General features: G+C 37.6%; 1 protein-coding gene across 2 annotated transcripts in view; it reads right to left on the bottom strand.

Annotated features, from left to right (window-relative positions):
* Positions 1–209: 209 nt before the first annotated feature.
* The window catches only part of ACSL4 (acyl-CoA synthetase long chain family member 4), a 47677-nt gene continuing 21370 nt past the window's right edge, over positions 210–26516 (bottom strand). For both annotated transcript variants that reach the window (XM_049767564.1, XM_049767565.1), the window contains exons 6-15: positions 22157–22307; positions 21883–22006; positions 21142–21213; positions 18487–18626; positions 15035–15207; positions 11575–11649; positions 7429–7620; positions 5738–5852; positions 3767–3924; positions 210–870 (exon numbers count right to left, since the gene is read on the bottom strand). In XM_049767564.1, coding sequence (XP_049623521.1) covers positions 713–870; positions 3767–3924; positions 5738–5852; positions 7429–7620; positions 11575–11649; positions 15035–15207; positions 18487–18626; positions 21142–21213; positions 21883–22006; positions 22157–22307 — 1358 coding nt within the window. In that variant the 3' untranslated portion in view covers positions 210–712. The remainder of the gene's footprint in view (positions 871–3766; positions 3925–5737; positions 5853–7428; positions 7621–11574; positions 11650–15034; positions 15208–18486; positions 18627–21141; positions 21214–21882; positions 22007–22156; positions 22308–26516) is intronic.

The following is a 26516-nucleotide window of genomic DNA, read 5'->3' as shown; positions in this document are numbered from 1 at the left end:
CATCAAAGTTTTAAAACAGCACCCCAATTTCCCTTGAAATCTATGACTATATCATTTGAATGGGCTTATGTGATTTTGTTCATAGTCCAGGCACCATAATTCTTCACGATAGCACAATGATTCTAATTCTAATATATGTGACTATTTTGAACCCTAAGATGTTTTTCAAGATATTATATGACTTTGTATATCATATCAGATTGAGTTTTGTTTTCAAAATAAGGGTTGGAATAGATTCATAAAATGCAGATTTCATGTTTTGAGTAGTGTTAATGCATGTTTTTGTCATGCATAATATTTTATCTTCTTTTGAACTAGGAAGACAGAAGACACTGGGTGCAGTAAATATCTTCAAACTCTAATATACTCCAACTCAAGTTTATTGCGGTCAAAATGGAACATGTTTAAGAAACATATTGCTTAGGCTAACTTATAAAACAAATTTTGCCCTAAAATGAATAACAGCTAAAGGACAAGAGCTTTTTACTTTCAGCTAGACTATACCTACACAAAACTAAGTGAAAGAGATTCAACGAGTAGTCTCCTTTTGGTTGTTAATGTTATTGTCACTGTGTTCTTGTTAAAAAAACACTGTATCTTTAAAATGATTTACCTTACATTTTAACAGGTAGCTCAACAAAAGCTTAAAAGTCTAAAACTGAAAAGCCACTGGGGCCTCCTCCTTCCCAATTGCATGTCATACAGAAACATTTTATTTGCCCCCATACATGCGCTCAATGTCTTTGAGGTAATGATTCTTCAATTCCTTTCTTTTCAGTTTGAAAGCATCAGTGACCAAACCAGTTTCAGGAGTCCAAGGCTCAGGGCTCAGGCAGACCTTGATGGGAATTTCAAATCGCTCCAACTTCACTGAAATGACAAGGGAAAGAAAATGATAGGGGAGAGGGAAGCGAGGAGGGAGGGTGAAAATCAAAAGAAGAGGAGACAGAAAGCAAAATATGATTTTATTTTCTGTAGAGCTGAATAACACAGCTTATATGACAAATACAAATAACTCAAAGTCATCATTGGTCATTGTTGATAGACTACAGCTCAATTATGCGGGTGTCTGAAACTAAGTTCATCTGCAGTATGAGGTAAAGTGGACCTCAGAATGAGCCTATTTTGTAGATATTCCTATATATCTATGTATCTATCATCTATCTATCTATAAGCAATTATTTAGTTATCCATCCATGTTTTTGTGCCACACACAGTGGTACTCCTCAGGGGTGACTTCGGGCTCTGCACTCAGGAATCACTACCAGCGATCTTGGGGGACAATATGGGATGCTGGGGATCAAAACTGGACTGGCTGCAAAAGCAATACCAATGCCCTACCTGCGAGACTATCACTCCAGTCCTATAGACGTTCCTATATTTGATCTTAAGTTTCAGTACTCAAAGCAAAAAGTCTGCATTAGAGGTTACATTTTTGTGAATTACCAAATGTTATCTAGTACTGAAAATTATATAAGGCAGTGAGAAATCATGCTGCTGGAAATTATTTGCAAACTTGCAATCAAGTTAAAAGCATAAAAATTCCACATATAATATTTAAATGAATCACCTAAAACATTATGACATATAACCTGCAGGTGGCAGCAAATGTGGATATTTCTAGCTACTGGAAGGCATCAAAACAAGTATTTGACATTCTTATGATCTTACATTCTTATAAATTTAAGTATGGTAATGCATACTTATATTCAAAACATAAGGAGAGCCCTCAATGAAGTTGGTATTATTTTAGACAGATTTAACTAAATACAACAGAACATTTTATGCTGTTTGTGCATAAATCTCAAATATATTTGAAGCAAAAGGTTGACAAAATTAATCTTTAATGGCACAGGCAAATTTAGTATTTGTACATTCAACCCATGATCTGCTCAAGCACATGTCTCACTTCAAGCAGAAGCACATTATGGAAATCCATAAATTTTATGCCATTTTCCACTTGACAGTACTTGACTCACACTATTATAGGTTTCATACAATTAAAATGCAGTGACAAGTTGCTGAATTCACTTTCTAGTCCATTAGTACTTCAGAGAACTATGAAAAATGGGCCGATGACTAAGAAACTTAAAAACTTAAAATTCTTGTACATTAATATAAAATATATCATGTCAATATCACAACTAATCATCTTGAAGGAAAATTATTATAAACCATTATCATTATGGTAATAAAATAAGTAACCTCAATCTTATTATGTTCATAACCAACTGTTATTTAAAACTTGTCAGTGTTCACACTTAACAGTAAAAATGTTCCTCTTGGGAAAAACAATGTGTTTCATTTCATGTACTAACTAAAATTACACAATTATTTTTTTTGGGGGTCACACCCGCCAGTGCTCAGGGGTTACTCCTGGCTCTGTGCTCAGAACTCACTCCAGGGAGGCACGGGGGGGGCACCATATGGGATGGCGGGATTCAAACCATTGTCCCTCCTGGATCGGCCAAATGCTAGGCAAACGCCCTACTGCTGTGCTATCTCTCCAGCCCTACAAACTGATTTTTAAGCCAAAATGAAATGTCTTAAATAGCTAATCTCCAAAGCAGATTAGTAGTAACTCAAGTAATGAAACAAGTGTGCACATGTTTGTAATAGGAGTTTAAAATAGTGTGTTTTTATTTACTGCCCCTGATAAGTGTTTGAAAGCTGGGACTTGGTCTTTGAATAACATTATTTCATATCAACTGGGATTCTTTTCTATTCATCATATTAAACAAACTTACGTTATTCAAAGACCTGCTAAAAACAGTTTTGCTGGTATAAGAGGGAGTTACTGGATTATACAGGAAGGACCAGGGAGACAGGACAGTGTATAGTTCCTTGAACCCTGCCAACCTGGGTTCAGTCCTGAGACCCTATATAGTCCCCTGAGCTAGCCATGAACCAGTAGTAACCTCTGATCACTACAGAGTGTGCCCCCCCAAAAAACCCCAAAATATTTGGGCTAGAGAAATAGTACAGCAGGTAAGGCAATTTCCTTGCATGTGGCTGAGCCATTTTTGATCTGTTACCCCAGATAGTCACCTGAGTTCACCAGGAGTGACCCTTTCATGCAGAAACAGGAGTAAGCAATGAGTGCAACAAGATATGCCCCTCAAATTATATATGTGCATATAAATTTCTAGGAATACATACTAAACAAGGTTATAAAATGTTTATATAGTCCTTTTTGTAATATAGTTTGGGGGCTCCACCCAGAGGTATGTAGGGCTTACTCCTGGCTCTACGCTCAGGGGTCACACCTGGCAATGCTCAATGGGCTATATGGAGTGCTGGGGATCAAACAGGGGAAGACTTCAAGCAAGGCAAGTTCCCTGCCCACTATACTATATTGCTGGCCCTGTAATATTCTTATTCCATACTTCATAACATGTTATACATAATATCTTATTTATATAAGTAAAGCATACCCTGTCAGATAAAGGACTGGAAAACTTATCTAAATTTGAGTGAGATTTTTCTACATCTATTTCTCTTCCTCTGACTCATTTCACTCAGCATACTACTCTGTATATACATCCACATATAAGCACATTTCATGACTTCATTTTTTCCTAACTGTAGTATTCCATTGTGTGATGAGTGGCTAAAGAAACTGTGGAACATCTACACAATGAGTTTTGACTCTGAATTTTACTAGTCAAATAAGCATACAAGTTATCTTAAAGAGCCGAATACTAATCATAACCCAAATTATCATTAAACGACTTTTAGGGACTTTGACAGAAAATGAATTTCTTACTGGCATTTGCAGCTTCTCTAATTTCTTTCAGTATTTCAGCCTCCATGGCAGGGTTATTGCAGATATCCACCCAAGTTCCTTCTATTCCTTTCTGTTGTGCCAAAAGAGTCAGCCTTTTCTGATTAGGAACCACGAAACTGATAACGTAGGACTGGTCACTAAAGTATTAGGGAACGAAACAAAATAAATTGAAAATGATTATTCAAAAATTATTCAATTAAACAGTATATATTAGTCCCCAAGTACATTTCTCTCATTTGGTAGTCTCACGAAGAATTGGTATTAATGACAGATATATAAACAGAAAAGAGCTCTGGAAGAAATTCTTGAATGGTCAAAAGATCTTTTTCTCAATCATTATTTTATTCAAAATATATAGAACATAAATAGATTAATAAGTTTTAATGGCAAGACACTGAGGCTAAAAATAGATACCATGCTGAAATCTCTAGAGAGCTAATATTATCTATGATTAACAGAGCACTCACAAAACTCAACAACAATGACCAACAATCAGCCCATCAAAATGAGGAAAATGAACAAATACTTCCCTAAGGAGGAAGTATGGATCTGGTAGTCAAATGAAAAATGGTCATTTTTTATATTATGAAGGAAATGCACATAAAATGACAACGGGATACTCTCTCATTCTAGTGCGAAAGGTGCACATCAAATAGAAACAACCGGTATTGGTAGGGGTGTGTGTGGAAAAAGACACTATTCACTTCATTCGCTTTTGGAGGGAATGTTGTCTGGTTCAGTCTCTCTGGAAAACCATATGGAGACTTCTTAAAAGAGTAAGAAAGATTAGCCAGATAATGTGGGAGAGTGGTTTATCTATACATTCAAAGCACAGATTCAGCAACAGTGAAAACGTAAGATCCAAACTGCAGCCACAGAACTTTTCAATGTGCTTGTCAAGACAGAAGGTTAGGGATTGGGGCAGAGGAGATCGTGCAAACAGTGGTGGAGTAAAGTTGGCATTGGTGTCAAAATATTCTGAGCCTAAAACGCGAATGAATACCAATAACTTCATAAATCATACTTTTTCATTAAACAGAAAAGTTTAAAGTAAGAATAGGAAGCCAAAGAGACAGTACAGTATGTACTTGCACAGTTATGACCTGGGTTCAATGCCTAGCACCTCATACGGTACACTGAGCTCTGGAAGGAGTGACTGTGAAGTACACTGGATGTGGCCCAAACCCCCCCCCAAATTTAATTAAAATACAAGAATAAACTTGTTTCATGTTTTCCCTTTAATAAATATAACTCTGTATTTTTCTATTCTGGAGAAGCTTGTGTTCTCTCTTTAATATGTCTTCCTTCTTTATCTATCACTTTCTATATTTCTAAGTAAATTTTGTTCAATAAAAATTATCATACATCACTAAAAGTAAAGTAAAAATACTAACAGAATTTCTTTATGACCTAGATATTACATTTCTTGGTACCAATCCCAAGAACACAAAAATCAACTTTAAAATATGCAAACACACATAGCTAAGTGCAGTGTTTAGCATAGTTTAGTATGTTCAGTTAGGCAATAGCACAAATGGCAGATAAATAGGCAAAGAAGCTATGCTTAGACATGCAATGGAATACTATACAGCTCCAAGGAAAAAGAAAGCTTGCAGTTTTCTGAAATGTGGATGAAACCAGAAGTTATCATGTTAAGCAAAGGGAGAGAGAAATGGACAACTGCTGGATGACGTCACTCATCTATGGAGAAAGAAAACATGGAAACAATATTGTACAATGACAAACACTTCACCTAGATTATAGAAGTGAGATTACTAATGATGACATGGCCTTTGAGAAGGGGCTTGGATACTTATTTGATGGTGAGGTGTGGTAACAGTACATTAAAACCACGAGTGTTAATACCATTGTAGCCTTGACAGTGTAACTTTAGCTACACAGAATAAAATATATAGTATCTAAAACGCAAATACAACATTGAAAAGTTACCTTTTGGCAAAAGCACAGATGTTATCAATAAGTGGACAGTTCTTAAGTGCAGCCTCTACTTTCCCAAGAGATACGTATTCTCCAGCTTGCAACTTCACCAGGTCTTTCTTCCTATCTGTAGTTTATGAAAATTGTTATTACCCACGATTTATTTCATCAAAGTATAGTATTGGTTTTCTCTGAATCTCATTTACAAAAAGATACTTCTAAGATCCTCTACCTATAAGGCTTGCTAGACATACCATTATAAATAAATTACCCTCTTAAAGAAATTCTAAGAGTTGAAGTGATAGTTCCGATAGTACAAATTTGCCCTAGCAGATCAAATTTTTATGTGAAGTATTGTGTTTCTGGGATATCCTCATTAAATATTTATTTTCAGGTCAGTTGTGGGTCCAGAAATAGATTCAAATGAACCTGTAATGTGTGACTGACAGAAAAATGACCTAACTGGAACCATTGCCTCATTAAAGGCCAGGCTAAAGCAACTGTAAAAAATAGTTTGGGAAGTGGAAAGCTTGTCTGGAGTACAGGCGGGGGTGGGGTGGGGAGGAGGGAGAATTGGGACACTGGTGCTGGGAATGTTGCACTGGTGAAGGGGGGGTGCTCTTTACATGACTGAAACTCAATTACAATCATATTTGTAATCAAGGTGTTTAAATAATGATATTAATATAAAAAAGAAAAATAGGACATAATGTTTAGTCTAAAACTTACCTACACAAAAGATTTTTATATACACAGAGACTGACATAGTCCTCTAGTAATACAAAATAAAAAATTGAAGCAAGACCAATAGAAATATATAATACAATTAAGAAAATTGCCAAGGAAAACCATCCAAATTAAAAGGCAGACAGAAAAAAAAGTAAAACATATACATAAATCACATAGCAATAAAAATAGATCAGTAAATAAGACCCCCAAAAAATAGTTTGGGGAAGGCTGGAGGACTAGAGCAGTGAATAGGTTGCTCGTGTTGTATGTAGCTGACCTGGATTTAATCCCCAGCACCCTATATAGTTAGTTCTTCCAGGAGTCGTCCCTGAGCACAGAGTTAGGAGTATGCCCTTAGGACCATCAGATATATTTCCTCCAAAAAATTTAGCAGGTGCCAGAACCATAAGGGTTCAGCAGAATATGCAGCACCAGGATTGAATCTGTGGCTCCCATAAGCAAAGTATGCTCCATCCATTGAGCCATTTCCTCAGCCTCTAGCATCACTATTTTTTACTTTTAGTCATTGTGATTTACAATGATGTCAATGATAACATTTCATGCTCCAGTGTTTTAATATCACATTCTCCAGCAGTGTCTTATTCCTTCTATTACCGTCTCAAGGTTCCTGCTATTCAACCTTTCCCATTTCCCATCTCCTCATCACGGTAAATTCAGTTCTTTGGGGGTAGTTCTCAGATTTTGTTGTTTAAGGCAACTCAATCCCCAGCCTATCACTCTGGCCCCAATTTGATGCCTGTTCTACTCACCACCAATATTGTTACTGCTCTAGCCACCAAACAGTTATGTTATTAATGTCCCATTTTACAGATTGAGAAACTCGGTCTAAGTTAATCAACTTGCCCAAAGATTGAATTAACAGTCATGGAGCCTGTTAATGTTCAACTAACATTAACTTTCTTATATGCTGAAACTACAAAAACAGAAGAAAAATAGAAACGGAATATACTAACCTATAATCTGTAAACAGCCATCGGGATGGAATTCTCCAATATCACCAGTGCAAAACCATCTTTGTCCATTTTCATCCACAGAGTAATCCTCTGCTGTTTTCTCTTCATTTTTAAAATAGCCCATGGAGATATTCTGCCCACCAATTACAATTTCACCTCTGGGGTTTGGCTTGTCATGAATTGTATAGCCACCTGAAAGTCATAAAAGCAAATTACTCTGATGCCTTTCTGGTTCTTAAATCTTGTGTTACTCCATAAGAAGAGTAGCTGTTTGTATTTAACTCAAAATGCATATGTGAAGCTAGTGGGTGACAGTGATTTCAGGAAGATAGTGATAATCACAAATCAACAGCCATACCCAAAGTTTTGCTACTTACAAGAAACACATCTAGTATTTAGAAAAACAGACTCAAAATCAAAGGGTGCAAACCAATCACCCAAGCAAACAATTCCCTTAAAAAAGCTAGAGTGGCCATATTACTATCAGATTACAAAGTCTTTAGACCTAGAAAAGTTATAAGGGACAGAGATGGACATTTGTTAATATTCAAGGTATATGTACAACAGGAAGAAATCACACGAGTAAACATATATGTACCCAATGAGGGAACAGCAAAATATTTCAAACAATTGTTGACAAATTTGAAGGAAGACATCAATAGTAACCATAATAGTGGGAGACCCTCAACACCGTAATAGTGGGAGATCTCAACACTTCCTTGTCACCCCTTGATAGGTCAACCCGGTTGAAACCTAACAAGAATATACTAGGTCTGAAAGGAGAAATGGAAGATAGTGGCCTAAAAGATCTATATGGGGCTCTCCATCCCCAGAAAATAGGATACACATTCTTTTCCAATGCACATCGGTCATTCTCCAGGATAGACCATATGCTGAATCATAAAACATACTTCTATAAATAAAGACATAGAAACTGTACAAACTACCTTCTCAGATCACTAAACACTTAAATTAGAAGTGAATTACAAACAAATACAGGGAAAAACTTTAACACTGGAAATTAAATAACTCACTACTGAACAAACAATTGGTCAGAGGTTAAATCAAGTAGGAATTCAAAATATTCTTGGAAAGAAATGGGAATCTCTGGGACACAACAAAAGTGGTACAAAGAGGAAAATTTATAGTTTTGTAAGCACTCATCAGGAAGAAAGAAGGGATCTACATAAATAAAGTAATGTCACAGCATATAAAATTAGATTGGAACTCCAATAAAAACAATCTGAAAGATCAATGAAAGCAAGAATTTGTTCTTTGAAAAATAAACAAGATCAAAAAACCACTAGCAAAACTCACAAAGAAAGTGAGAGAGAAACTTAATAAACCAAATTAGAAATGAAAAGGTGCTATCACTACAAATACTACAGAAATTCAAAGAGTAATCAGAGACTACTTTGAGAAACTATGCCATAAAACAAGAGAACCTCGATGATATGGATAAATTCTTGGATAAATTCTAATAACCTCCCAAAGTTGAACCAAGATGATCTAGCATATCTGAACCGACCAAACACTATGAAGGAAATTAAAATGGTAATTAAAAAGTGTTCCTAAAAACAAAAGCCAGGCCCAGATGTATTCATTACTGTATTATTTCACTGTTTTCAGGATGACTTACAACCAATACTTTTTAGGCTCTACCAGGAAATTAAAGAAACAGAAACACACCCAAATAGTTTTCTAAGAAGCAAACATTATCCTGATATCAAAAGTAGACAGAGATTCCACAAATAAAGAGAACTACAGACCATTATCTTTTATGAACATAGATGTACAGATACACAACAAAATCCTAGCAAATATGATACCATGCCTTATCAAGAAAGTCATACATAATGAACAAATAGGTTTCATTCTAGATATGCAAGGATGCTTTAATATATGCAAGTAATCAACATAATTCATACCATATCAAAAGAAAACACATGATCATATCAATAAATTCAGAGAAATAAATTTGCAAGGTCTAACACCCATTTATGATAAAAACTCTCAACAACATGGGAAAGGAGGAAACTTTTCTTAATATAGCCAAGAAAGACCATTTACCACAAGCCATGGCACATATTATACTCAATGGAGATAAACTGAAGCACTTTCTTCTAAAACCTGGCATAAGACAAAGCTGCCCATTCTTGACACTCCTATTAAATTAGTACTGGAAGTACTTGCTATAGCATAGGCAATAAAAAGGTATCAAGGGCATTGAGATAGAAAAGGAAGAAGTCAAGCTCTCACTGTTTGCAATTGACATGATCTATATTTAGATAACCCTAATGACTACCAAAAGGCTTCAAGAAACAATCAATTCATTCACTACAATAGTAGTGACAGGCTAAAAAAAATCAATGGCCTTCTTACACATGAATTATGATAAACAAGAAATAGACATTAACAAAACTATCCAATTCAAAATAGTACCACAGAAACGCAAATACTTTGGAGTCAGTTTAATACCTTGTTTCCTTGATTTGCTGCTTAGTAAAATAATCCATCAGTGACCCCAATTACTGCCAGGACACTCCCAAACATTGTGCTGGGAGCAGGCCCTGAGCATCATAGCTGTGGACCCAGAAATAAGTAATCAAAAAAAAAACCCAATCTAACAAGAATAATTTTGATACTGATGTCCAATATAATAGACACATTTCCTAATACACCTTCCCTGCTGTACTATCTCCCTGCCCCTATTTAATTACTGTTCTTTAAAAAAAATTTATCTTGGGCACCATGACTATATTGATAATGGTTAAGTTTCATGCACAATACATTCCAACAACAGACTCTCCACTGGAGTGTGAATTTCTCTCTCTGTTCCCATCCATAACTAGTAAGAATGTCAATTTGTCCATTTTTATACTATATGGGAAATTCTCAAAAAATAGAATTGATCTCTCACATAATTCCCCAAAGGCCAAAACTTCTCTTTAGAACAAATATCTGCACTGCAATGTTCATGAACAATATCTAAAATCTGGAAACAATCCAAGTGTCCAAGAACAGATAAGTGGCTAAAGAAATCATGCTACATGTACACAGAGTGTGCGATTTTAAATGGGAGCTGTTTGCTCAGAGATCACCAATAATATAGAGATTAAATTACAGAGAATAAAAACACTGAGAAACATCCAACTTATGTCATATAAATCTCATGCATTTTCATGGACTGGAACAAACAATGAAATGTGTGCTAGTTAATTAAACCCTTTCTATGTGTGACTTCACCGCAAAGTGAACATCCTTTTTAGAAATCTTCTGCTTTTCAATTATTCATAATTTATCTTGAAGTATTAGGTTGTCAAATAGTTGCTGATACTGTACTATGTATGGATATATACAGTTACTATATATCTAAATTTCTAATAAAAGAATGTCTGTTTGGCTTTTGCCTTCAGGAGACTTACAAAAAAGGTATTTGTCAATGTCTGTAAAGTACAAATGTCCTCTTAGTGGCTTTGTGTTTGCAATGGCATAATAATTCAACTATGCAAATAAATGGAAGGCTGAATTAAAATACTGTACTTGAGGTACCACGTTTACAATAGTGTCAACACTTATGGTTTTACTGTAACCACACCTCACCACCAGACGCATGCTTACGCACCTCCATTATTATCCTTCTGTTCTAATCTGTCTCTTTCTTCACTCCTTTCTTGCTAATCTGAATATTATGGCAAAGGCTAAGATTCCAGAGATGAGTGAGTTCATTCAGTTTGTGTCCTCTCTCTCAAGTATTTCATTTAACATAATATCCTCCAGTACAATCCAAGTTGCAGCAATGGAAAGTTGAGTCTTACTATGAAAATAGGTTCTGCATTCAAGATCCGAGTATCTGGTAGTGCACAGGCATGTGTGTGTATGTGTGGAATTAGTGAGTTACAGGGAATGCTATATTAAGAATTGTTTTCTAAGTAGCAAGTGTTTCCAAATTCAGTACCACTATGTCCAGATTCCAGAGATTTTCCTTTTTCTGTATAGGGACATGAGGAATGTTATTGAGGGAAAAAACAATCATAGGGCAACAGAAAAAAGGAAAGTCATACTTGCTATCACAGACAACCTACCACTTGAAATAAGTGCTTGTCTACAGAGTTAGAATCATTTGAGTTAGGCATAAAATCTTACCTTCCTGCCAATCTTTTAGTTTAATTTCGCAGCAAATAAGAGGAGCTCCAACACGGCCAGTAGTATAGTCAGTAACTATAAGGGGAAATATTAATATATTAGATATAACTTTCCAGGTTGGGAATATTGGAATTAAAGCTAGAATCTAGATTATGATAGATGTGAGAGGAAGCACAATGGATGATCATTAGTAAATATTTCAATTTCAATTTCATTACAACAAAAGTAGCTAAATCATTTTGGTTTCATTTCAGATTAAGTACACAATTTCTACTGAAGGAAACGAGGATTTTGCCATTACCTTATATTCTGATAAGACAGAATTTTATTGGATAAAATTACATTTTCTCATATATGAAATAGAGTAATAGCAGAACCTACTTCATATAAGAGTATGCAGGGATCAGAACTAGAGTGATGTGCTGAGGTTAGGGCACTTGCCTTGCATGGGGCCTATCCGGGTCTGATTGGTTCCCAATCACTTTCATGAGTAATTCAGGAGTACACAGCTAGGAGTAACCCCTGAGCATTGCCAAGTGTGACCCCAAAACTAAAATAAACTGTACACCAGGACCAGAAATAATACAGGGATTAACGTACTTGTTTTGCACACAACAAACCCAGGTTTGATGCCCAGTGTGTTTACAATGCATCTGATCCCTTCAGTGCTTTCAGGAGTGACCCCCAAGTACCCAAGCCCAGTCTACTGGGTAGGGAGAAAGTTGATAATTACTGGCTCTGCATGGTTTCTTTAAACACTGCTGGGAGTGACCCCCCAAGCACTGGGCTGGGAATAGCTATTGAGTACCTCTGGGTGTGGCTCCCATTCCCAAAATGTGTATTCTATAAGATTCAATAAAAATATACATGAATAGGAGCCAGCAAGATAGCATGGAGGTAAGGCATTTGCCTTCCATGAAGAAGTACAGTGGTTCGAATCCCGGCATCCCATATGGTCCCCCATGCCTGCCAGGGGCGATTTCTGAGCATAGAGCCAGGAGTAACCCTGAGCGTTGCTGGGTATGACCCAAAAACAAAAACAAAAACAAATTTTATATATATATATATATATATATATATATATGAATAGGACCTAACACTTTTTTAGAAAAAATGTTAGCTACTACTATGAAATAGATGATGATAATCATGATCATATCACTTTATACTGTAAAACCATGTATTTGTGAAAAACCTATTCTGTATTAGAATTACATTAAACACTATGAGGAAAACACTTAAAAGGATAAAGAGACTGTTACTTCAAGAAACTTAACAAACTACCACAAACTACCTAGGGATATTTGCTTAAAGAATAATTAAACAGGGGTAGAGATATAGTACAATTTGCAAGGTCTTTTATTTGCACATATTTGACTTGAGTTAAAACCCAGGGAACACATAAGGTCCCTTGCATACTGTGAGGGGGGAACCCTGAGTGTAGAGCCAGGAATAAGCTCTAAGTACCACCAGGGGTTGTCCCAATATATAGACAAAAAAAATTTTTTTGTGGTTTTTGGGTCACACCCGGCAGTGCTCAGGGGTTACTCCTGGCTTCATGCTCAGAAATTGCTCCTGGCAGGCACAGAGGACCATATGGGACGCCGGGATTCGAACCGATGACCTTCTGCATGAAAGGCAAATGCCTTACCTCCATGCTATCTCTCCGGCCCTGTATAGACAAAAACTAATTAGATACTAAACTTGCTGGCATGGCATTAATGGTAAGCACAATATGTCTGCATAGATCAGAGACTATTCTAATGGGAAAGACATAACTGAAGAATTGGCATAGGAAGATAGCTATAATCTGTTACCCCAAAAAAGGCATTCCAAGGGAATGAACAGTGCGAACAGAGTGACAAGAGTCAAGAATGGCAGTATAAGAAAAATGGAAAAGACAATTTGGTCTGGCCTCACGGGTCCAATATTTGGAAATGACAGAATAATGAAGAATAGGTACAGTGGTGCCAAAGTAAAGGTCTAGATAACGAGAGAGGGAAGTGGTCATTCTGGAACAGAACTAGGTGCTGGAAGGAGATAGAGTGATATGCGTGATGCCATAGCAGTAAAAGTATTATAAACCACAGTGCCTAAAATGGACAAAAAGTAAACATGCCTCTCATACAATCGAGGGGAGGGAGGAAACTGAGGAGAGTGATGGATGGAAGATTGGTGGACACTGTGGGGACTGACACTACATGTACATTTTGTACATCTAAAATTCAATCATAAATACCTCTGTAATGTTACAATTTATGGTGATTCAACAAAAATAATATATCTACAGCTAGCAACAAGAGCTTACTACTAATTATTGACAATGACTTAATGACCTCATTGCATGTTATAATAACTTTCACAAGGTTTTTGTTGTGTACTCCTTTTATCTTTCTTTTCTTCCTTCCTTTCTTTTCTATCCTTTCCTTTTTAAAATAATTTAGTTTTCTTTACCTGGAAACAAATGTAATATGATCAACTATGACAACTATGTGATACATGTTATTTAAATAAAGTGATGTCTATTAAAAAGATAATCTAGAAAGTTAGGTATATGATATTTGATTGAGTTTATAACTTGGTGTATCTAACAAAAATATACAGAATGGATAAAAATGATATGCTATAGAGACAGAATTGAAAACAGCTCAGAGAAATGAATAGTAGTAAAAGCTGTGATGTCAATATTGGTACACAGAAAGCATGGTTCAATAAGCAATTGGAAGATTTGATAAAATTAGTGATATTAAAAAAACATCAAAAAAAACCATCAAAGCGGCTTCAAACCTAACACCCTTTAAGGATGGAAATACCATGGACACAAACAATATGGCAAGGAGAAATGATCTTAGATAGTGACATTGATTTTGGACACAGAGTTTTAAATAATATAGGATCATCCAAAAGAAAACCACTACGCTCTGATGATTTTGAGACTACCCCAGGAAATGTTTGAAAATATTTGGAAGATATGTTTCATTGCCCTACATTAGGGGGTTGTTTGGGAAAGCGTGAGTATTACTATCTATATCCTAACATCTAACAATGACTTATAAATAATTAAAATGTTTAAGGACCAGAACATTAGTACAGTGGGTAAGGCCTTTGCCTTGCATGCAGATGACCTAGGTTTGATCTCTGGTACCCCATATGGTCCCCAGAGCACCGCCAGGGAGTGAAAGCAGATGCAGACATAAGCCCTGAACACTGCTGGGTGTGGACCGAACACCTAAAAATGCTTAATAACATCTCAAAAGCTGCTTATGGGGAGGAAGGTAGTAGTACAGTGGACAGAATATTTGCCTTGCAAAGGTCCCACCCAAACTTCAGCAACCTACGCCCCCCCCCCCCCGAGCTTTGCCAGGAGTGATCCCTGAGTATAAAAGCAAGAAATAAGCCCTTAGTTCTGTCTTATGGTTCCCCAAACCAAAAGAAATATAACATAGGTTAAAATGTTTACCTTCAGTAACCGTTCCAGCGCCACACGACTCTGTCAATCCATAACCCTGACCAATTGGACAACAGAAACAGACGTTCATGAAGCGGTGAGTCTGAGGAGACAGCGGTGCTCCACCAGACAGCATCATTCGCACATTGCCACCCAGCAGGGCCTTCACCTTTTTAAACAGTACCCTTCAAAAAAGGGGAGATAAATTACCTTCATATATATACACGTGAATCTTGGTCAAACACTAATTTGTAAACTCTGTGAAAGAATTCAGAATATTAGCCAAGCATTTCTACCTCAGAACATGCAGAACATGCATTATAAGAGGAGCACAGGCTTCTCCAGAGTGGAAATAGGCAAGTAAAGAAACATAAAGATAATCAAGAGAGATCCACATTCAAGAGAGAACATGGACTTGAAGAGAAAGCCTATAAATCTTTTTTTTCTGTTTGTTTTGTTTTTTTTTGGGGGGGTCACATCTGGCAGCGCTCAGGGGTTACTCCTGTCTACACGCTCACAAATCGCTCCTGGCAGGCTCGGGAGACCATATGGGATGCCAGGATTCGAACCGATGATCTTCTGTATGATAGGCAAATGCCTTACCTCCATGCTATCTATCTGGCCCCTCTATAAATCTTTTTAAGAAAGAAAACAAATATAGATAATCTAAGTGATTTTCCTCTAGATATGGAACAGATAAATTATGGTGCTGGTCAAGATGTGTAGATCTGGCCTGGAGAGATAGCACAGCGGTGTTTGCCTTGCAAGCAGCCAATCCAGGACCTAAGGTGGTTGGTTCGAATCCCGGTGTCCCATATGGTCCCCCGTGCCTGCCAGGAGCTATTTTTGAGCAGACAACCAGGAGTAACCCCTGAGCATCACCGGGTGTGGCCCAAAAACCAAAAAAAAAAAAAAAAAAGATGTGTAGATCTGTGCTTTGCTTCTGGCTCACTGAACTGCCTTCCTAAGAAAGGTACATCTGTGTTTCCTTTTAAGATAATCAAGCAGCTAACATTGTGCTAAAATTTGTATCATACCTTTGTTTATGAAACACTCCTACCCCTCTCCATGAAACCAATCTTGTTCATAAACTGTTTGATAGATTTGATATTAAATGCTCACTATTCTAATAGAAGTTGAATGTCAATCTGGTGCCTATGGCACTGAGAGCTATTATTTCACAACAATATTATCACATAAAATGTCATTGTGTTTTTCAAGCACAGTGTGGTGACATGCAGTAACATTGAAATTAGAGGCCATTAGGACATTTTCCCAGAACAAAATGTGCCCCTGAAGAAACAATATGATGTGGTTTGTCCTGGTGTGTTATTTTCTCCAGAGCTCTTGTCTCCTCCCCCTGCAAGTACACATATTTAAAAAAAAAAAGAACATGCAGAAAAAAGGTTAAAAAGGTGATGTTTGGAGTAGCCAGTTTTCTTTCTATTCAGGATAAATCTTCCGTTCTGGTGACTGTCACTAACGGACTGGAAATGCCACTGGATGGGTCCCTTACCACACCTGTTCTCCATTCTAGGGGGTGTTTTTTCTCTTCCCTGGGGGGTGGGTCTTTCTCTTCCCAATAAAGTCTTCAGGTCTCAGGGAGAAATTGCTTTTCTGTTTCAGTTTTTCACAGCTGGTCTATCTGCCTACTGGTATCTCTTGCTAGTGAGTGAAAGAAAGGTTTGTGGTGGAAATGTCCTGAACCTGTTTTATTCCCTTTAATTTGTGTGGATTCTTTCCTGTGTAAGGGTTTTTTGCTTCCAGACCCATACTCCCCAAACCCTCGGAACTGGGGCATGAGTCTTCTGCTTCACCTGGCACCCAGAACAGGGACCCCACCTACAATGGGTAAGATGTTTTCTTGGATGATTTTGAGGTTACTAGATTAAGAATCTAGATCCTGTTTGATTCAAAGTTATGACAGTGGCATAACTTTGGGTCCAGGGACCCTGGCCTTTCTTCACGAATATTGCTACCTTCTTTATTTCAACAATCAAGAGAAGAAATGCCAAAGAAGTAATTTTCATATTGGTCATTCTGATATTGATTCTTTATGTTTTTTGGTTTGGGGCCACACCCAGCAGTGCTCAGGGTTACTCTGGGCTCTGCACTCAGAAATTGCTCCTGGCAGGCTTGGGGGACCATATGGATGCTGGAAATCGAACCCGGGTCCTTCCTGTGTCGGCCACGTGCAAGGCAAACATCCTACCGCTATGCTATCTCTCTGGCCCAACTGGTATTAATTGTAATCGGCATTATAATTTATATGTACCATGCAATACAATATGCACAAGCCAAGCTTATTGAAATGCCTCCAACTATTTCTGAAACACCCCCAACTTCAGAAAACAAAAGCGCTTTTCCAGTAGTGTCAAGTGGTCAAGCCAAAAGCCCCGAGGATGGTAATCTGCTGCCAATCACTGGCACTAGGCTAGAGGAATTGCCAGCGGCTGAGATTAATATACCAGATGAAGCAAATGCCAGCACAGGAAATAATCCACACAGACTGAAAGAAATAAAACAGGTTCACGAAAATTCTACCCCAAGCCTTCCGCTCATTAGCAAGAGATACCAGCAGGCAGACAGACCAGTTGTGGAAAACTGAAACAGAAAAATAGTTTCTCCCTGAGACCCGAGGTCTTCACCCCCCAGGGTGGAGAACAGGTGTGGTAAGGGATTGATCCAGAGGCACTTCCAGCCCATGAGTGACATCATCATCAAGGAATAATTATCCTGAATAGAACAAAACTGATTATTCCAACAGGTGATACCTGAAGACACCTTGAAAACTGCCAGAAAAGTTCATAAAATGTCAAATTGTGTTTTCTGGAGCAGGAGAGATAGCACAGCATTTGGGGGTTTGCTTTGCATGCAGTGGACTCAGGATGAATAGTGGTTCAAATCCTGATATCTCATAGGGTCCCCTGAGCCTTCCAGGGGCAATTTTTGAGTGCAGAGCCAGGAGTAACCCCTGAGCGCACCTGGGTGTGGCTCAAAAACCAAAAGTGTCTTCTCAGATATACTATAAATAAAAATGATATCAACATAAAAATTTCTTTGGAATGCGGTCATCCATCTTACCACACATCCACTGAAAAATATTTCCATTCTCCAGTCCCTTGTACTGCATTTATTACAAGTTAGATATATACTTGTTTATTAATATAATTGTGCAGAATAAATCTTTAAGTCTTTATATCAGAAACACATTTTATCTCAACTGTTTTGACTCAAAATTAATTCTACTCCAGTTTCCTTTCAAGATACCAAATTTTATAATTATTCACTAAATCAACTTAAGAAATTGCCACAATCATAGAAATTCATATTGAATAGGAATAAAAAATTTAATCTTAGGGTCACATTGCTGATCTTCAAAGAAATTAATTTCTCATTTATAATTGATCTACCAGATATACAAATACAAATAGGCCCTAAGGAAGTCTATGAAATATACTTACAGATTGCAGAGTGGTGCATCATAACCTTTTTTAATCTGTTCCAATTTGTAATCATACCCTATCTTGAACATAGTCTTCTGAATATAATTCATTTCTTGGACTTTGCTCATAACATTCTTATAAATCCGATCCATTATTTCCTAAAATGTAAGGGAAATAATATTATGAGAGTTCCAATAACACTGAAAGGGACTACTTGTAGTCTTACTTGCAATACCACATTTTTACACTATGCTATTTCAATATCATACATTTTAAGTATAATGGATATTACTTTGTTTGAAAATAATTTCACTAACTAGTTCACTATTTCAAAGGATTAAGAGAGGACAAAGATAGTTTAATGGACTGAGCACATGCTTTACATGGAAAGCTTTGCATGCTGGGTTTGATCTCCAGCAAACAACAAAGGTATGAAACATATTTTTGTTTGTTTGGTTTGGGGCCACATCCAGCTGTGCTCAGGGATAACTCCTGAGTCTGAACTCAGTTATCATTTCTAGTGAAGTTCTATGGACCATATGAGGTGATAGGTATCAAATCGGGGTCACTGCATGCAAGTGAAATGCCCTACTCAAGACATTCTGGTATTCAAATATAATATTTTGTTTTCATTTCCAAAGAATTACAACAGCATAATTGAAATATTTGTCTACACCTGTGATAGGGAAATTCCAATTCTTCCGCATAAGTCTTTATTAGTCTATTTAATTACCTTTTATGTGGGGAAAAAAAGAGTATGAAAATAAGACAGATGGCTCTCCAACACTAATACCAATGAGGAAGACCTTAATGAGCAAGGAATATAATACATCTGACAACAAGTTGGAGAGATTTATGGCTAACTCAACCCTTTATTTCAAATGAGCACTAAAGATTTTGAAATAAGTCCATGCTTTATAAAAAAAGTGATTAATGTTGGAACTTAAATATTATAGTATGACAAATGGACAAGTTAGTTTTCTAAAAGGACTCTAACAGAATCTCACCGAGGATTGAATAAGAAAATCCATCTAAGACACTTAGCATAACTCAGTAGGGACTATACAAACTTTCAGCATCCTTTTATCATATTGTTAGCTGCATGCTTCACCTTAGTCTGTAACCTTGCTGAATTGTTTATCACCACTAAAAAGGCGACCCTGACCTATTCTTATCTTTCTGTCCTTTGGTAATGTTAGAATTAGACTAAAATCATAAAGTATCTTCCATCTGTAATTCTTAGAAAGACTTAGAAAGAATACTTCATTCTATAATCTTAGAACTTCCATAAGAAAAATAATTCTACAAATATAGTGGGAAAGGATTTGAAGTCTGATTATAATATAGCAACAGTGATACAGTCCTACAGCAGTTTCTGAAGTCTAAAGTATTAGAATATTTTGATTATACCAGTCGAAGACACTGTTCACTAGGTATTTCAGAATATTTGTTTAAGCGTATCATTAAACATTCATTGTTACCAGGCTATTAAATCTAGCATTGTGTTTTTGTAAAAAAAAAAAATACAGCATATTAAGATCTTAGATAGCTAAAATTAAACTTTTTTTCCTTAAGCAGTTCTCTCAAAATATCATATTCTAAGTCACAATAGGAGAATGAAGGCTTGTTATTCAATACTCAATTCTGTCAGTCACTAGCCCCATATGCTGGATATGCTAGTTGGGTTCTCAAAGAAGGCCTAAGGGTTCCTCATTTTATAAAATCAAACAAGTAAACAAATACTTAGATCCCAGTCAACATTTAAATTATTACAAACAATTCTCACATTAGGTAACTTGCCCTTAAATCACTAGGTCATATCATTACCTATAAGGTCCAGAATGGGCAAACATTAGCAGACCTGTATTTTAAAAGAAATTTCTGGGGGCCAGAATGATAATACAAGCAGGTAGGGTGTTTGTGTGGCACAAAACTAACCTGGGTTTGATCTCCAACATTTTATATGATCCTCCCAGCACCACTAGGAGTGCAAATCCCTGAGTGCAGAGCCAGGAGTAACGCCTGAGCATCACCAAAAATGAAGACTATCATTTTAATTTTCCCAATATATAATATTTAAAGGACCATGGTAGCTCTATTTTCTTTTCTTTTTTTTTTTTTTGTTTTTTTTTGGTTTTTTTGGGCCACACCCGGTGACGCTCAGGGGTTACTCCTGGCTATGCGCTCAGAAGTCGCTCCTGGCTTGGGGGACCATATGGGACGCCGGGGGATCGAACCGCGGTCCGTCTCCTAGGCTAGCGCAGGTAAGGCAGGCACCTTACCTCCAGCGCCACCGCCCGGCCCCGGTAGCTCTATTTTCAACAATGCCTAGCATGTGTGGAGATCTAAGTAAGATTCCTAACACTGTAAACAAACAGAAGTTTACAGATACCTAGTTATAACACTTTCTATTTTTAATTCCTAAAAAATACTTTTTGCTTAGAGGTCATATCTATTGATGCTGGGGGTCGGGGTGTGCTTCTCCCCCCTCAATGCTAGGGGAGGGAGACCCCCAGCAGTCCTCAGGGGACGGTGCCAGGAAAAGAATCCAGGGCTCCTGCATGCAAATCATATACTGTCAGCCCTTTCCATATAAATCATCTCTGCAAACCAGTGTTTCATTTTTCAGACACTCAAGGATAAGCAATAAATGACATTTCATTTTATACTTACAGGAACAGCAGCCATGAGTGTAGGCTTCAGTACAGAACAGTCGCCTTTGCTTCCTTTTTTAATTTTGCTCGACTATATTACAGAAAAAGCAAACAGATAAAGACAATCAACTTTAGCTCAAAGGTGTAAGAATTCAAAGACAGAAATATATGCAAAACTTATGCCTGAAATCTGATTTTCCACTGCTCTTTGAGTTCTCTGTTAAAGCTATCATAATCTACCCATCAAAAGTAATGTATTGCTCTATCCTATATAGTATTTCTTCCACCACAGTTTAGTCTTCTTTAGAGGAGAGACTCTGATCCAAAATAAAGAACAATGTGCTATTTTGGTAAGCCAAGCATTCTTATTAATAACACAACCTCCCTTTTCCTGAAAATGTGCTTACTGTGTAGCACTAAAAAGTATGTGAAGATAATTTTAGCTCTCTTTGATTGGCCAAAAAGCAAAGTTACATACATCCCCAAGTTATCACTACATATATTAGCAATGGAATAAAACACTGTTATAGCACATCAATGGAAAACTAAAAATACTCCCAGTGACCAAGTGAGGATAAGTAGATATATATGTAAATGTCTTTATATGTATATCTTGTAAACTGTTATTTGGAGGGATTTCACATGCCAGATCTTTAATATTATGAAGTTTTCCACTCTGAAAAAAAGTTCAGTTGAATTCTGTCAGCTAGACAATGTAAGATAACATAATCTATGCTAATAAACTGAAAGGGCTTCTAACCTGGTCAGAAAGTGTAAGTGGAGAGGAATAACCAATCCTACAGCCGTAGGTAAAGCACGAGATCTCCGCTGTCAACTCGAGAACATGAGCCAAAGGCAAGTAGCCAATATATGTGTCCTTCGGTCTAAAACAATATGAGAGAAGCATTTTATTAATTCTTAAATATACAGCAAATTATAAACATGTATACGTTATCATATTAATATTAATTTGAATTGAGAGGATCCACACATGCTCTAACTTCGCAAAAAATAGTTGCATGCTTAATTCTTACCCCAGTCCAGGAATTCTCTCACATTGGCCTGTCATTCCAGCTATTAAATTGCTATGGTGCATCATCACTCCCTTTGGTCGACCAGTAGAACCACTGGTGTACATGACGATAGCCATATCTGAAGGAACTGGTCTGTTTGGAGCAACGGCCACTAAAAGAACAAAAAGAACCATTTCTCTTATGCTGAAAAGTTAAAGTGTGAAATAAAAACATGTACGGAGCCTGGAGTTATTCCCATGACAGTATACTACAAGGGCGGAGAAACCCTGTATCTCTTAGGCCCGGGGAATTCCCTTTCTAATCTCCCCAATTTTTACTGTGCGTATGCAAAAACAAATTAATTAAATTTTTGTTATTGTTATTGCTTGTTTTTGTGCTTTTGTGTTTTGTTTTTTATCTCAGGACAGTGGTTATTGTTTGGTTGTTGTCTTTATTGCTGTGGTACTTTTCAGGGTATTTTTGTTCGATTTTTTTCTTGTATTCTTCTTATGTTTTTCTTCTTTTTTCCTTTTCTTCTCTTAAATTGATATTTATAGCCTCTAGAAGGACTCCTCCTGGGTTTTTTGCTTGTTTGATTTTTGCACTTTTTTTCTTTCCTTCTAACAGAACCACATAACTTGAACCATCTTGTTCTGCCTCACAAATTGAGGGAGAAATAATGAAGGGTACCAAGATCAAACAGTCGTATAAACTTCAAGTAAAAATAAAAAATGATCAGACTTGAACACCAAATCCAAAGCCACCTACAACAGAAACGATACCCAATCTACAACAGGCTAGACACAGAAGGGACCACTTATACTAGCAGCCCTGGGGGCAAAGGAGGGGCATATGGGATGCATGCTGGGAACAGGGGTGGAGGGAGAACAACATTGGTGGTGGGAATGCCCCTGATTCAGTGTCACTATGTTCCTAAAGTGTGAAATACAGATAAGGTTTTAATTTTAGCTTAATCGTCAACTTAATTTATTTTTATTCATTTTAATTATCTGTGTTATGATGGGGAATTGAACCCAGAACCTCGCACACACACTAGGCAAACTCCCTACTAATGAGCTATAATTTTGTCACTGTTAAATTGCATACAGGTAATAAATATTTATCCATTTTATTTTCCGACAATGAGAATTTCAAACTTGATATGGTCCATTTCTTAAAATTCTGATCTGTTCATTCTTCACCCACTGCAATAAAAGTGCATTGGTGAGGAAATATTTTAAGGGCTTTGGGAAATCAGGATAGAGTACTCTATGTATGCAAATCAGGCCTCAGTTTCCCTCTATGAAAACTTATATGGATGGAATAGATCAGTGGTTTTCAATCACTGATCTAGGAGTAAAAGTTTACAAACTTCTGGACTAGACCAGATTAGATCATGTCTCCTAACCACAAAATTATACATAAGACTCACTCATGGAAATGAAGTAAGATAACATCTCTGGACTATGGCTATAAAAATTCTAATTAGATACATTTGGGACAGAACACATTCATAAAAACCCCTGATTTAACTTGACATTTTCCTTTACCACAAAAATGACTCATTTTATTTTAGGCTTTGAGGGCTATCTGATCTTTGCCACAGCTTCTTTATTGTTATGCAGTTAGGGGAGTCATGGGCAAATTAAACAAATTAAACAAATAGACATGACTGTTTTTTTTTTTTGGCTTTTGGGCCACACCCAGTGGTGCTCCGGGGTCACTCCTGGCTATGCACTCAGAAATCACTCTTGGCTTGGGGGACCATCTGGGGTGCCAGGAGCTAGTACCGTAGTCTGTCCTAGGTTAGTGTATGCAAGGCAGGTGCCCTACCGCTTGCACCACTATCTGGTCCCTGACATGACAATTTTTTCATTTTGTTTTGGGGCCATATCTGGCAGTGCTCGGATCCTACTTCTGGCTCTGTGTTCAGGAATCCCTGCTCGTAGGCTCGGGGGATTATATTGGGTGCCAGAGATTGTACCTGTGTTGGCCACATGCAAGGCAAGTGCCCTCCCTGCTGTCTTACACTCTGGCCCATGTTTTAATCCAACTTTATTTTGGGAGGGCCAAGAGATAAAATACAGTGGGACAGGGCTCTTGCCTTGAACACATTCAATCTGGTTGAATCCTTAGCACCCCATATAGTCTTTTGAGAACCACCAGAAATGACCCCTGAGCACAGAGCAGGGGGGTAAGTGCTAAGACTGCTAGGTATAACCCCACTACCAAAAATAAATTAAAAACCTACTTTATTTTGAGAAAAACTGAAGGCTATAACTTGCCAGCCTACACCACTGAGTTATATTTCTTGAATAATTTGTAGTGCGAACCTTTCTTATCACTTGCATTTAAAAATGGACCCTTGTGGGGCCGGGCGGTGGCGCTAAAGGTAAGGTGCCTGCCTTGCCTGCGCTAGCCTTGGACGGACCGCGGTTCGATCCCCCGGCGTCCCATATGGTCCCCCAAGCCAGGAGTGACTTCTGAGCACATAGCCAGGAGTAACCCCTGAGCGTCAACGGGTGTGGCCCAAAAAACCAAAAAAAAAAAAAAAAATGGACCCTTGTGAAAATCAAATACTTAAAACTGAAGAAAACACATAACAGAAACATTAAACCTTTTTGCCAAAAGGTAAAGAAAAGAGGGACCAGAACAATATTATAATGTGTAGGGCACTTGCCTTGCATACCACCTACCAGGTTCAATCTGTGGTAGCCCTTATTCTACCACAAGCTCACCTAAAGTGATCCCCCTGCACAGAGACAGGAGTACACCCTGAGCACCATTGAGTGTGGGTCAAAACAAACACACAAAAAGTAAAAGAACAAAAGAAAACAAACAAGGACCAGAAAAATAACTCAAAGGGAATGGCTGCCTGGCATGGCGGAGGACTGCATTCAATCCAGTTTGTTACTCAGATTGGCTTCATGGCCTTACCTAGCACTGTCCAGAAACCCTGGTAGCCTCCAGCACTGATATAGTTGAGCTGCAAATAATGCCATGCCAGGCCTAGAAACTTCACCATCAAGCCCCAGAATACTGTGGGGAGTGGCCCCAGGACCCTGAGCAATGCTGGGAAGAATCCACCCCCAAGAAATTACATACAAGTAAATTTAGTTAAATATTCATGTAGGGGCCCGGAGAGATAGCACAGCGGCGTTTGCCTTGCAAGCAGCCGATCCAGGACCAAAGGTGGTTGGTTCGAATCCCGGTGTCCCATAGGGTCCCCCGTGCCTGCCAGGAGCTATTTCTGAGCAGATAGCCAGGAGTGACCCCTGAGCACCGCCGGGTGTGGCCCAAAAACCAAAAAAAAATATTCATGTAGATGAAAATGAATTGGAAATACTGTGCACTGTGACTTGAAAGTATCTTCAAGAGTCTTGCAGTTACAGACATATCTTTTTTGGTATTCAATTATAGTAATTCAACAAAAAGTTACTACTTCCCACTTATTAAGTTCTAAAAATGCACTACTCCCCAGTACTTTAAATGTGACCATAACCATAAATGTGCTTCTTGCTATAAATCTAGATTGGATTGATAATAGAACTACCAACTAGAGCTAATATATATCTGAACTAGTCCTATGTTTTGAAAGGCTTTATTGAGCTATAACTTATACATATGTAGTTCATGTAATTTAATGATCCTGTATCTATAGAAAAACCACAATCAAGATAACAGATACATCCCTTACCCCTAGATTCCTTGTTTCTCATAGCTTCTGTTATTCTACTGAATCATGAAAACAATTTCAGTGCCAAAATACTAACTTTATTTTTTGGTCTTGGAGTCATACTCAAACAGCACTCAGGGATTATTCACTGTAGTTCCTGGGACCATATGTGGTATGAGGAATCAAACATGGGTTGGCCACATGCAAGGCATGTTTACTATCTACTCTGCTTTTTTTGTTTGTTTGTTTTTTGTTTTTTGTTTTTTGGGCCACACCCTGTGACGCTCAGGGGTTACTCCTGGCTATGTGCTCAGAAGTCGCTCCTGGCTTGGGGGACCCTATGGGACACCGGGGGATCGAACCGCCGTCCGTCCAAGGCTAGCGCAGGCAAGGCAGGCACCTTACCTTTAGCGCCACCGCCCGGCCCCCCTACTCTGCTTTCTATACCCATTCCATCCCTAACATGTTCTCATAAATAGTAGACATTTGAGATAATATAGTCTAGTCAAACAGCCTCATTTCCTTTTCAAAGTACACCAGAATGAATAATATTCCATAGATATTACAAAAATTAAATAAAAATGAAATAAGATTATTGATTTCCATTTTTTGTTGTTTTTGTTTTGTTTTGTTTTGTTTTGGTTTGGTTTTTGGTTTTTGGTCCACATCCAAAGGCACTCAAGGCTCACTCCTGGCAGGCTTGGG

The sequence above is a fragment of the Suncus etruscus genome, chromosome X (assembly GCF_024139225.1).
Source record: "Suncus etruscus isolate mSunEtr1 chromosome X, mSunEtr1.pri.cur, whole genome shotgun sequence".
Taxonomy (NCBI): Eukaryota; Metazoa; Chordata; class Mammalia; order Eulipotyphla; family Soricidae; genus Suncus; species Suncus etruscus.
Note: the sequence above shows the minus strand (reverse complement) of the source record. Positions and strands in the feature narration are given on the sequence as shown.